Source organism: Ovis canadensis, chromosome 5, assembly GCF_042477335.2.
Source record: "Ovis canadensis isolate MfBH-ARS-UI-01 breed Bighorn chromosome 5, ARS-UI_OviCan_v2, whole genome shotgun sequence".
In the NCBI taxonomy this organism is placed as follows: Eukaryota; Metazoa; Chordata; class Mammalia; order Artiodactyla; family Bovidae; genus Ovis; species Ovis canadensis.
Genome location: NC_091249.1, coordinates 19,777,988 through 19,789,865, shown reverse-complemented (window position 1 = coordinate 19,789,865; position 11,878 = coordinate 19,777,988). Strand labels below are relative to the sequence as shown.

General features: G+C 55.8%; 1 protein-coding gene across 2 annotated transcripts; it reads left to right on the top strand.

Annotated features, from left to right (window-relative positions):
• The first annotated feature begins 361 nt into the window (after window positions 1–361).
• CCDC124 (coiled-coil domain containing 124) lies at window positions 362–11,540 on the top strand. Of its 2 annotated transcripts, none has more exons than XM_069589077.1 (5): window positions 362–726; window positions 6,446–6,615; window positions 10,159–10,348; window positions 10,846–10,960; window positions 11,084–11,540. In XM_069589077.1, the coding sequence occupies exons 2-5, from the start codon at window positions 6,457–6,459 to the stop codon at window positions 11,289–11,291; spliced, it is 672 nt and encodes a 223-aa protein (XP_069445178.1). In that variant the 5' UTR covers window positions 362–726; window positions 6,446–6,456; the 3' UTR covers window positions 11,292–11,540. The 2 variants fall into 2 exon arrangements, with proteins under 2 accessions (XP_069445178.1, XP_069445179.1); XM_069589078.1 differs by lacking the exon at window positions 362–726 and adding an exon at window positions 5,193–6,087.
• Window positions 11,541–11,878: the final 338 nt, after the last annotated feature.

The following is an 11,878-nucleotide window of genomic DNA, read 5'->3' as shown; positions in this document are numbered from 1 at the left end:
GTATAGGTGCCTACGACAAACTGCGCCCCGCCCCAAACCTAACTGCTGAATAAAAAGGGTAAGGTGTGTGCGGGGGTGGTGGAAAGCAATCCCAGAGGAAGGGTTCACTAGGAATGTTGAGTCCTTCGATTACATTTTGCTCGAATTCCATTCCTGGTCTGTAAGCCTGTTTCCTCGACCTGGACGGCGCAGCGTTTTAGGTTCTCTGTCCCTTTCTTCTGCTCCCTACCGCTTAAGCTTCGCAGTAGGGAGGCAGACGGGAGTAGGAGCAGGCACAAAGCGATGGCAAAGGGCCTAGGAGGCTTCCACAAGCAAAGCGCTTATACCGGCCACGCGGGGACCACGGATTCTGGCGCGCCCTGCCGGCCAAGCAACTCTGGACTGACGCCTCCAGACCCTCGTGTGAAACCGAGGACGCCGTTTTTCTTCTGGGCAACGGCCATCTCGGTAAGGACAATGGTCCAGTTTGTAGTTTCTGCTCCCCTCTCCTGATTAGTTAGTATATGAAGTGAGCGGAAGAGACGAGGATTTATAAAATAGTCGCTTTTTGAAGACAAAAACAAAGAGCTAACGCCCTTGATTTGGATTGGAGATCAACGCAGCATTTCCCCTACCAAGATGGCGACGAAGCCTAGACGTAATCAGCACGCGCCGCCTGGGGGCGTCGATGCGCAAGCCCCGCGGTGACGTCACGGAGGTGCGACCGGGCCGGCGCCGGGGAAGGAGGTAGGAGCGGCGGCGGCGCGGGCGGAGCCGGGGGGCGGGGTGCGGGTGAGCCCCGCGGGGTAGCAGGACCTGAGACCACCTCCCCGGGAGGGCTGGAGGTGGGGTTCTCAGAGACGAACGCACTTCCGACTCCCAGTCTCCCGGGTTCCCGCGGGGGCTATCCCCATTTCCCGGAGCGGACGACTGAGATCCAGCGGGACAGCGTCGTGTTCGAAGCTACTTAGTTCTGGTCGTGCTCCTGAGCAGCTTACAGGCTTGGGGGTGACAGAGCTGGGTACGGACGTCCCTGGCCTCATGCAGTAGGATCGGAGCTGGAGAGAGGGACGACGGGCTGGAGGAGCCTAGAAGGGGTAGCTGGAGGATTTCTTGGAGGAGGCGGTGTTGAGTTTCATGTTTTATTCTATCTTACTTTCGCATCTAATCAACCACGTGGGTCTTGATTCCCTCCTAAGTGTACTCCCTGCTTTAGCCAAAACTACTTGAGCTTCCTACTTTACCCTCCTGCTTGAGCTTCGTGCTTCTCAGTCGTCCGTTCACCACCTCAGCAGCCCCAGAGGGCTCTGAGGTCCTTGGCACCTTCCCATTACCCTGGAATAGAAGTCCGCTCTACCCAGCCTGCCTCCCCCCGACCACTGGGGGCTTGGGTCTCCCCACACCCTTAGGTTTTTCCTTTGATGTCTCCTTCAGGAAGCACTTTGACACCCCCTGGGTCAGAAGCTCCCTCCCGACTTCCCCTGCCACCTGCCTGCCCCATCACAGCTCTCATCTGGAATTAACACTCCTGTTGTCTGTATGCCACCCAGCCTGGGAATGCCATTTAGTCTGGAAGCCCATCAGCACTGCCTCTTTCCGCAGCATCCCACTCATAGTAGGTACTGCAGTGCACGTTAGGTTCAGTTGCTCAGTCATGTCTGACTCTTTGCAGCCCGTGAACCACAGCAGGTCACGCCTCCCTGTCCATCCAGCAGTGCATGTTTACTGAATGACAAAGTGTGTGTGTGTTTATTAAACAGAGGAAAAGCTGTCTGTTTTCATCAGCTCTGGCTACTATAACAAAATACCACTGACTGGGTGGCTTAAACAGCAGAAATGTATTTGCTCACAGTTGTGGAGGCTAGGAAGTCTAAGATCAAGTTGTCAACCAGTCTGGTTCCTAGTGTGGGCTTCTTCCCGAATTGCAGATGGCCACCTTACTGTGTTCTCACAGGGTGAAGAGAGCAAATTCTGGTGTCTTTTTCTTCTTGAAGGGACACCATCTCTGTTAGATTAGGACTCCACTCTTATGACCTCATTTACCCGTTATCACCTCCTCAGATGTCCTGTCTCTGAATACAGTTACAGTAAGTGTTAGTCACAAAATCAACGTGTAAATTTTGGAGGGACATAACTACTTCAGTCTTGGCCTGAAGGAGGGGGTCAAAAAAGCCCTTTTCAGGTTTGGGGATGGAATCAGAGTCTTAAGCAACACGGGGAGGGGAGGGGATGCCCCATCTGAGTTGCTGTGAGTGGACAGGGTTTTCACAGGAGGAGGGGGATGGGCATATCAGGTGAAGGCACAGCTAGAGAAGAGGCTCAGAGGCTGGGAGGAAAGTGAGTGGGAAGAGAAATGAGAAGCTGAGCTTGGACACAGCACAGGGTGTGAAGTAAATACTGAGGGCACCCTGGAAATAAATGCTTGTTTATTCATTTGCTCAAAACATTTTTTGAGCTCCCATTATACAGGACACTGATCAAGGCAGTCCCAGCCCTGCCCTTGCAGAGCTCTCAGCCTGGTGGGGAAGATGGTTGTTCAGTCGTTCAGTCTTGCCTGACTATTTTTGAGTCCCCATGGACTGGAACAGGCTAGGCTCCTCTGTTCTTCACTATCCCCTGGAGTTTGCTCAAATTCATGGCCATTGAGTCAGTGATGATATCTAACCGTCTCATCCTCTGCCACCCTCTTTTCCCCTTGCCTTCAGTGTCTCCCAGCATCAGGGTGTTTTCCAGTGAGTCAGTTCTTCGCATCAGGAGGCCACAGTATTGGAGCTTCAGCATCAGTCCTTCCAACGAATATTCAGGGTTGATTTCCTTTCGGATTGACTGGTTTGATTTTCTTCCTGTCCAAGGGACTCTCAAGAGTCTTCTCCAACACCACAGTTCGAAAGCATCGATTCTTTGGTGCTCAGCCTTCTTTACAGTCCAACTCTCACATCCATACATGACTGCTGGAAAAACCTTAGCTTTGACTGTATGGACCTTTGTCGGCAAAGTGATGTCTCTGATTTTTAATACACTATCTAGGTTTCTCATACCTTTTCTTCCAAGGAGCAAGCATCTTTTAATTTCATTTGTTCAATAATCCTGTAAATGAACATAAGATAGCAATCCAAACAAGTACCTCAAGAGAAAGTTTGTCATCTGAGAGTCAAGGGGAGTTTCCAGAAGGGGTTCCTGAAGGTGGCAACACTTTGGAGTTGGGCCCCTGAAGTTTCAGTTGGAATTAACTGGGTAAAAAGAGGAACAAATGTGGTGGGCACAGCAAGTGCAAAGGCCCTGGGGTAGGAACCTGCGTGGTAGGTTTGAAAAAAGGCAAGGCAGCTGGTGTGGCTGCTGCTGAGAGAGTGAGGGCGAAATGGGGGAGTTTCCTCAACTGAAACTGTGACCCCCACCGACTTCTTAGAGCTCTCCTGGGGAGTCCAGAAAGGTTTTCTGGTGGGTACATTGTAGATGCTCAGTAGTGAATGAGTTAGGGGGCTCAGGAGCAGGATGAGGATCAGGCTGGCATACTCAGCCCAGCCGTGGCAGGTCTTACATCCTGTGCATAGAGGGACTGTAATCAACCCTGCTTCTCAGATGAGGAAGCTGAGGCTCAAGGGGAGCATGTCAGCCACAACTGCAGAGCCAGGACTCAACCCAGAGTCTCCTGGGTCCGCTGATCTCGCCAACTTTGCTCTGCTCTTCCCCGTGGGACTCAGTCCCCCATCTCAGCCTGGTGGGGCTACCTCCCTGTGTCAGGGGCACCAGCGGCCTCAGAGACCTGATCTGCCTTGATGTTCCCTGAAGGGCCAGCTGGCAGCCTGGGGTGAGGCAAGGCTTAGGACCAAGTTGGGACTGAGGGGCTGGGCCTGAGTGGGAATCTGGGCCCCTCCACTAAGCCACGGGATGGCCTTGAGCATGTCACCCTCTCAAAGCCTCAGGTCCTTCCTCTGTAAAACGGAAGACAAGTACCTGGCCTTGCTGCTGGCAGGGGATGACGTAATTTAGACTGCAACATCGGTCAGTCAGCGTTCCAGTTTTTGCCCAGCTCCATCTGACTCCAAACCTCTGGCTCCGCCCACAGCACCATCCTAATTTGCTCAGCATTTGACTGCCACCCTCAGCCCCTCGCCCACCCACATGACAGCATAAATCAGAACATGTTCATAACCTGCTCAGAGCTGCCCAAAAGTTCTCTGGTGCCCAGAGAATAAAATATTCTTCCTTACCCCTAAGATCCTGATCTATCAGCCTCTCACCTTCCCTGTCGGAGAAGGCAATGGCACCCCACTCCAGTACTCTTGCCTGGAAAATCCCATGGGTGGAGGAGCCTGGAAGGCTGCAGTCCATGGGGTCACTGAGGATCAGACACGACTGAGCAACTTCACTGTCACTTTTCACTTTCATGCCTGAAAGGAAGGAAAAGAAGGAAATGGCAACCCACTCCAGTGTTCTTGCCTGGAGAATCCCAGGGACGGGGAAACCTGGTGGGCTGCCGTCTATGGGGTCGCACAGAGTCGGACACGACTGAAGTGACTTAGCAGTAGCAGCAGCAGCACCTTCCCTGTCCCCTCCCCTCCGTCCCTCCCCCGCAGCACTCCCTGCCTCCTCCTCCCTCCCAGTCTCTCTCTCCCCCTTCCCTTCTTCTCTCTCCTCGCCCACCTCCCCTCCCCATCTTTCCCTTCTCCTAACTCTTGACTCACCCACACTGGCCTCAGTGGCTTCCATGCTTTCTCTAGTGCGTGACTTTCCTGCCACAGGGTCTTTGCACATCCTGGGCCCTCGGTCCAGGAGTCTCAGCCCTTCATTCCCACAGGGCTGCTTCCAGTCCATCTTTCAGGTCTCAGCTTGGCCGTCACCTGCCAGGGTTGTGAGAATTCAGTAAGGTACTGTGTGTAAAGCATTGCAACTGCTGCAAGTGGGAGCTGATGTTAAGAGTTTCCAGAGGGGCTCAGAGGTAGATTTCCCCTCCTCCATAAGCCACACAGCTAGGAGGTTTGTGGGGGTGGGTCACCTGGTGGTCCTGAGTCAGGATGGACTCCACATTCTCTCCCCTTCTTTCTTGGTTGCTGGGCCTACTTCTCCAAGGTTCAGTAAGGGACTGAGCTGGAGATTCTCAGTGGGGAGAAAATGACTCAGGAATGAGGAACACCAGCCCATTTCCCAGATGAGGCAAATTGAGGCTTGGAGAGCTGAAGGCTTTGCCATGACCTCACAGTGCTTGTGTCAGCATTCTGGAAGGAGGGTGCTCTTAATTTCTTGGTTTCCCTTCCTCACCTTTGGAGGTGAGACCCGAGGCTCAGTTCTGTGCAACGTGGCTAGGTACCTTGACTTCCCCATCTTCAAAAGGGAATAAGGACAGTCCCTGTGTTTAAGACTTTGTGTTGTGTGCCAGTGTGCTAAGTCACTTCAGTCGTGTCCGACTCTTTGCGACCCAATGGACTATAGCCCTCCAGGCTCCTCTGTCCATGGGATTCTCCAGGCAAGAATACTGGAGTGGGTTGCCATGCCTTCCCCTAGGGAATCTTCCTGACCCAGGGATCGAACCCACATCTCCTGCATTGCAGGCAGATTCTTTATTCACTGAGCTGCCTAAGAAGCCGGTTTAAGGCTTTGGGAGCACTTGATGAAATTGGGCCATATAAAATGCTTAGTAGGGGGCCAGGTGTGGGGAAGGTGGCTCCTCCCGTTTGAGTGTATCGTGATCACCCCAGCTCCCTGCGCGGGGCTCACACAGAGCAGGCGCCCACACTGGACAGCAGCTTTACGGCTGTTAGAACTTCTCATGGCTATGTAAGCCTGGGCTGGGTCACTGGGCTCTGCTTAGCCAGGGGGGAACTGCTTACCCAGGGTGAGGGGCATTCAGCTGTGGGATCAGAGGAGTGAGGCCGCAGAGGTTGCAGGGTGGGAGGGTCCTCTCAGACTGGCCCACAGGGATCTACAGCAACATGACTTGTAAGAGCTGAAAAGTAGAAACCACCCACAGGTCCACCATCGTGGACAGATGGATAAACATAACGTGGTCCGTCCATATAGTGGAATATTATTCAGACATAAGCACTGGCATATGCTCAAACGTGGATGAACCTCGAAACCATGATGCTAAGCGAAAGAAGTGCGGAAGAGGCAAGTCCACAGAGGGCAGATGAGTGGTTTCTGGGGGAGGGGGGATGTGGAGTGGTGGCTGATGGGGTCAGGTCTCCTTTTGGGGATGGTGGAAATGTTCTGAAACTAAATAGAGGTGACGGTTTCACAGTGTTGTGAACCTGCTAAATACCACTGACTTGGGCACTTTGAGATGGTTCCTTGTGTATTATGTGAACTTCACCTCAGTTTTTTTGAAAGAGAGATTAGTGAGTGTGAAGCCCTGGTTTTATAGACGAAGCCACTGAGGCCCCAAGGGGGTCACGGCTGCACAGGTGTGAGTGTGAGGCTCTGGACGGTGGATGCCCTTGACTCACTGTTCCCTGCCCTCGTCTCACAGCCTGCTGAGGGATGCCCAAGAAGTTCCAGGGCGAGAACACCAAGTCGGCAGCGGCCCGGGCACGGAGGGCTGAGGCCAAGGCAGCGGCGGATGCCAAGAAACAGAAGGAGCTGGAAGATGCGTACTGGAAGGACGAGGACAAACACGTCATGAGGAAGGAGCAGCGCAAGGTGGGGGCCCGGGCGGAAGGCGGCGGGACGGACGTGGAGCGCGGCAGGGAGCGAGACTGGAGCAGAGGCAAGGGCTTGTGCAGGGTCCCGGAGGAGGCCGGGGTTTGGCACGTTTAGGGAATCACAAGCCCTCCACGGGTTAGTTTCTCTCCTTTATGTGATGCCAGGATTAGACAGGACTGGCAGTGCCTCACCCTTGAGCACGCAGAGGACGCCTGGCAGCAGCTGGAGACGGGTTTAGTTGTTACAGCGGGCATTCGGTGGGCCGAGCTACGGGAGGGTGCTCCACACCAGTGGTGCCGAGGCTGAGACACACTGATAGGTCCCGTTTCTGACCTGCTGACGCGGTTCTTCCAGGTGTTTATAAAATCACAAGAGGGCAGGGATGGTTGACTGTCTTCTGCTGGGCCCCAGTGCCTGGCACACAGTGGGTGCTTCATTGATGAAAGGTTCAGGGCTGATGCTGACTTGGTCCAGTAGGTGGCGCCAGAAACCATTCTAAGCCGCTTGTCCTCCTCGCCTGGGTGGGTCCCAGGATCCAGGACTAACAGGCTCTAGCTTTGCAGTGGTGACGCACTATCCGTGCGTGCGTGCCCAGTTCTGGGAGAGCCTGGGTGCTTTTGTGGCGTTTTCCCACTGTCTTTCTGTGTAGGGAAAGACGAGTCCTGCCTTGTTTTTAGCTGGAATTGAATATCACTGATTCCCTCCCCCCGCAATCACCCCGCCCCCATGCTACATTCTGAGTCCATGGACATCTTTCAATTTTCTTTTTCTTTTTTTTTGGGGGGGGGGTGTGGCTCACAGGATCTTAGTTGCCCTACCAACTCGTGCCTCCTGCAGTGGAAGTGCAGAGTCCCACTAAACTGCCAGGGGAGCCCCTGTCTGTTTTGACTCAACATTTTGACAACACAGGAAAGTTAAAACCCAAAAGAAAAACCAGCGTCTGCCAAGGATCTGTTATCTAGACAGAAAAGCCAGAGACCTTTCCACAGCCCCAGAGGCAGCAGCCCAGCCCAGCACAGGAGCCCTCCCCAGGCCTGCATCTTGGGCTTCCCATCCTCCAGGTGAGGAAACTGAGGCACAGACAAGGCAGGAAGCCCCAGGCACAGGGCTGTGAGTGGGGACTGGAGCCAGGCTGGGCGTCTGCCTTCAGGTTTGCAGTGAGTGTCCTTGCCCCAGGGGTGTGGCCCAGGGAGCATCTGCCTGCCCCATCACCTGTGTTGCACACCTGGAAGGACGCACAGGCGGAGACCAGAAAGGCAGTAGGGGCCAGACGGGCACTCAAGGCCACTTGACCTGTGGTTGTAGCAGAGGCCACCGAATGCGGACAGACCACAACTTAACCAAAACAGGCCACAGTTTGCCAGCCCCTGGTCTCTAGAACATTCCCAGGCCCCATGCCCCTCCCGGACAGTCCCCTCTCCTGTTTTTTTTTTGCCACAGCAGCAAAAGTGCTGAATCCTAATAGTCCACTGGGGAACTCTCCCCCCTGAGTATTCTACATGGAGCCTCTGATGGTTCTTCTTCCCCACTGGCTGACTTTCTGGGTTCTGTTTATCCCTCTTCCTGCTGATGGGTGAGGGGGCCCACAGTCTACAGAGCACACCTGGTCCCTCTTTCTTACGTGACAGTTGCTTTAAAAAGATAGTTTCTATGAAAAGAAAATCCGTGTTTGTTCTAAAGCACTAAAAAAAGCAGCAACCCCCACTCCCCCCCCTCCCCGCCACCATGTGACACCAAAGGCTCTTCTCACCCAGTGCCATACCCTAAAGGCCATGTCCTCAGTTAAGGGGGATCTTGCAGCCAGATTTCTCCCTGCTGCCAGGCATCGGCCTCAAGCTGGGCCGTAATTCATCGCCCCGCCCGGAGGGTAGCATTTTGTCTCCATTTGTTCCATATTAAGCAACTCGGCGATAAGCACGTGACTCTCTGGGTTCCATCTCGATTATTTATGAGGCTCATTTTTGATGGCTCCGGAATATTCCACCAGTGGCCTCATCCTTCACCCATCACCAGATGCTGCCAATTGTTAATTGCCCTTTGTAAAAAACTGCAAGTGACTTTTCCAGAAAAATTCTGCTGAATGTCATAGAGTGTAAATGCTTATGTTTCCTCCTCAGTCCCATGTCCCAAGAGACTCCTGGCCACAGTCTGCATGCCCTTCCTGGGTTCTTGGAGCCTTCTGGAATTCATTCATTCATTTGTCCAGCACACTTTGACTTAAGCACATACTGTGTGCTGGGCCAGGGCCTGCCTCTGGGATAAGCCAGATGATCGAAAGACTGGAAACAGGGATTTGTGGGACACAGGAAAGAGCCATGCGGTAGAGCAGGTGGATAGGGAGCCAGGAGCTCAGGGGGAGCCAGAGTTAACCAGGAGAGGAGGCTGGCAGTGGCGCTGCAAGGGGGGAGAACAGCTAGTGCAAAGGCCCTAAGGCAGGGTTGTGTTGTGGACAGGGTACACATGGGCTGTACATGCACCACGCAGCGGTCCAGGAGCCTCACGAGGACCAGTGGGGAAACTGAGACTCAGAGCTCAATGGCCCTACCCTAGGCACCTGACCACAGATGTGGGAGCCCAGCAGCTGTGTCCAAACAGCCTTGACCTTTAAACCTTCCTCCTTTCCTATCAGTCAGGCAGGCTGGAGGTCAGAGGCCCAGTACGTGTCCTCAGGAACCCCTCTTCTGGGGCCCTTAGTCCTGTCACAGGGGCCACTCCAAGCACACAGACCATCTCCAAGGCACGGAGGGCGGGTGGCAGAGTTGCAGGCAGTGGGTGGGCAGGCGAGGATGCCTGCAGCACAGCGCTCTGGGGGGGTGCTGGGTGGGCGGCAGGAGACTATCTCAAGCCTGAGGCCCCACCGTACTACAAATGAAGCAGAACCTCCTGCTGTCCCCAGAGCAGTGGAGGGCCAGCAGCCAAGGACAAGTACTGTAGGCCACACGTCTCCTCGACCAGCTGGCATCAGAACCTTCCTGGGGAGCCAGCGTGGGAGCAGCCCCAGCCTCTGTGACGCTCAGCTGGGAACACTTCAGCAGTGCCTCCCCAAGGTCTGCTGGCCCATAAAAGAACCACTGCCCCAGCTGGCAGATGGGTTCAGACCCTCGAGTGGCTCCTGTTGCCTTCGGAATCCAGTACAAACCCTTCCCCATGCCCTTGAGGCTCCCCGTGGTCCCTCCTCTGCCCTCCCCACCTCTTCTCCCTTCACACTTCCCCTCCCCACTCTTAACTTCTGGCTGTCCCCGTCATGCTAGGTGGTTCCTGCCTCAGGACCTTTGGACCTGCCATTCCTCCCACTAAGGACCCTCCTCTTCCCCAGCCTAGGCATCACTTTTTCTTCTAGAGCCATCCACCCCATTGCTTTGGCTAAGGTTCCCACAGACATGTAGGATGGGAGCCCCCAGGTAGGCCCATGGTGCTCCCGTGTCCCCTACGACCAGCATGGTGTCTAACACACAGCAGAGTCTCCATCACATGGGTTGGGATGCGAACCGGACCCCATGCCACTGGGGCAGGATCCATGCCTGACTCTCCATCCCTCAGGAGGAGAAGGAGAAGCGGCGCCTGGAGCAGCTGGAGCGCAAGAAGGAGACGCAGCGGCTGCTGGAGGAGGAAGACTCGAAGCTCAAGGGTGGCAAGGCCCCCCGGGCGGCCGCCTCCAGCAAGGTCACCCGCGCCCAGATTGAGGAGACTCTCCGCCGAGACCATCAGCACAAGGAAAGCCCTGACCCAGGTGGGGCCTGGGCCCACGCTGGAGCTGCCCTTTTACCTGAGAAACGAGCGGCAGTGGGCGCACTCCCTGGACTGAGTCCAGAGGGCCTCCTCCTCACGTCCAGAGAAGCTGTGTGGGCTCTGCAAGGGTGGGGTCTCGGCAGGTCTGGCTCTGAACACAGATGGTATAGGCACGCACGTGTGTAATTACTTATGCCGCACCCGACCCTAGCTTGTCCTCTCCCGGGTCCCCAAGGCTGATGTGATGCCCTGAGGCGAGGAGACAGCAGCGGCTTAGGAGGCGTCCCCTGAGTGGTGGGCTGCAGGGCAGTAAGTCGGGGGCTAAGGGGCAGGACTGGCCCACCCCGATAGGTGGGACTTGGGGAGGGGGTCGCGTTTCCATCCAATCCTCTGCCTGCCTCCCTTTCTCCCCTACTTGGTCCCTTCCGTTCTGTCTCATCTCCCTGGAACTCAGCATCTCTGCTCATGTCTCTGTTCCCCTGCCGCTCCTGCCCGCAGCCGAGAAAGCCAAAAGCCACTTGGAGGTGCCGCTGGAGGAGAACGTGAACCGCCGCGTGCTGGAGGAGGGCAGCGTGGAGGCGCGCACCATCGAGGACGCCATCGCTGTGCTCAGGTACCCGGCAGAGCCTAGGCCTTGGGGGCGGGGCTTGAACCTCGGGTGGGGCTAGGCCCGGGGGCGGGGCAGCCCCCGCCCCAGCCCCCGCCCCAGCCCCCCTGACGCCTGCGTCTTCACCAGCGTGACGGAGGAGGCGGTGGACAGACACCCGGAGCGCCGCATGCGGGCGGCCTTCACTGCCTTTGAGGAGGCGCAGCTGCCGCGGCTTAAGCAAGAAAATCCCAATATGCGGCTGTCGCAGCTGAAGCAGATGCTCAAAAAGGAGTGGCTGCGCTCACCGGATAATCCCATGAACCAGCGGGCGGTGCCCTTCAACACCCCCAAGTGAGCCTGGAACTGGAGGAGCCGCCCGCGCAGGCGGCCAGGGTCGCCATCCCACACGCCATCCCGCTGGGTCAGCTCCAAGGGCTACAGAGATATCTGGGGCCATGGCGTGTGTCCTAGGGGCTCGGTGGCATCACTGGCCACATCTCCCGCTACAGGGCCCCTGCTGCAGTGACACCCCTGCCCTTCCTGCGCGCGCCAGAATCCTGGGGCCGAGTGCCTAATAAAGGTGGCCGGTGAGGCAGAGTGTGCACTTGAAGTCTACGTGGGTATGGGTCGATGCATGAGGGGGGGGGGGGGTGGGAGAGGAGAGCTGGAACGAGGGGGCCCCCAAAGCGCTCCTGTCCTAGCAGGCTAGGTGAGATAGTGTAGAGCAGACAGTGTTCTGCTTCTGCCTGGGCCAGTGGTCCAGTGAGAGGACTATACCATTATCTCTTGGAAGCTTTGCTGGGTTGCTGCAAAGGGGTAGCTCAGAGAGGTTGAGGCACTGGCTTCAGGTCACACAGTACTGCAGAGATAGAACCAGAGGAGAGTTGGAGGTGAGTTGTTGGCATCCTCAGATTCTGGTCCTGAATCAGCAGCCAGGTCACA

Coding starts and splice junctions, on each gene's coding strand:
- CCDC124 (XM_069589077.1), top strand. CDS start 6,457: ATGCCCAAGAAGTTCCAGGGCGAGAACACCAAGTCGGCAGCGGCCCGG. Junction 6,616..10,158: donor TGAGGAAGGAGCAGCGCAAG/GTGGGGGCCCGG, acceptor TCCATCCCTCAG/GAGGAGAAGGAGAAGCGGCG. Junction 10,349..10,845: donor CAAGGAAAGCCCTGACCCAG/GTGGGGCCTGGG, acceptor TCCTGCCCGCAG/CCGAGAAAGCCAAAAGCCAC.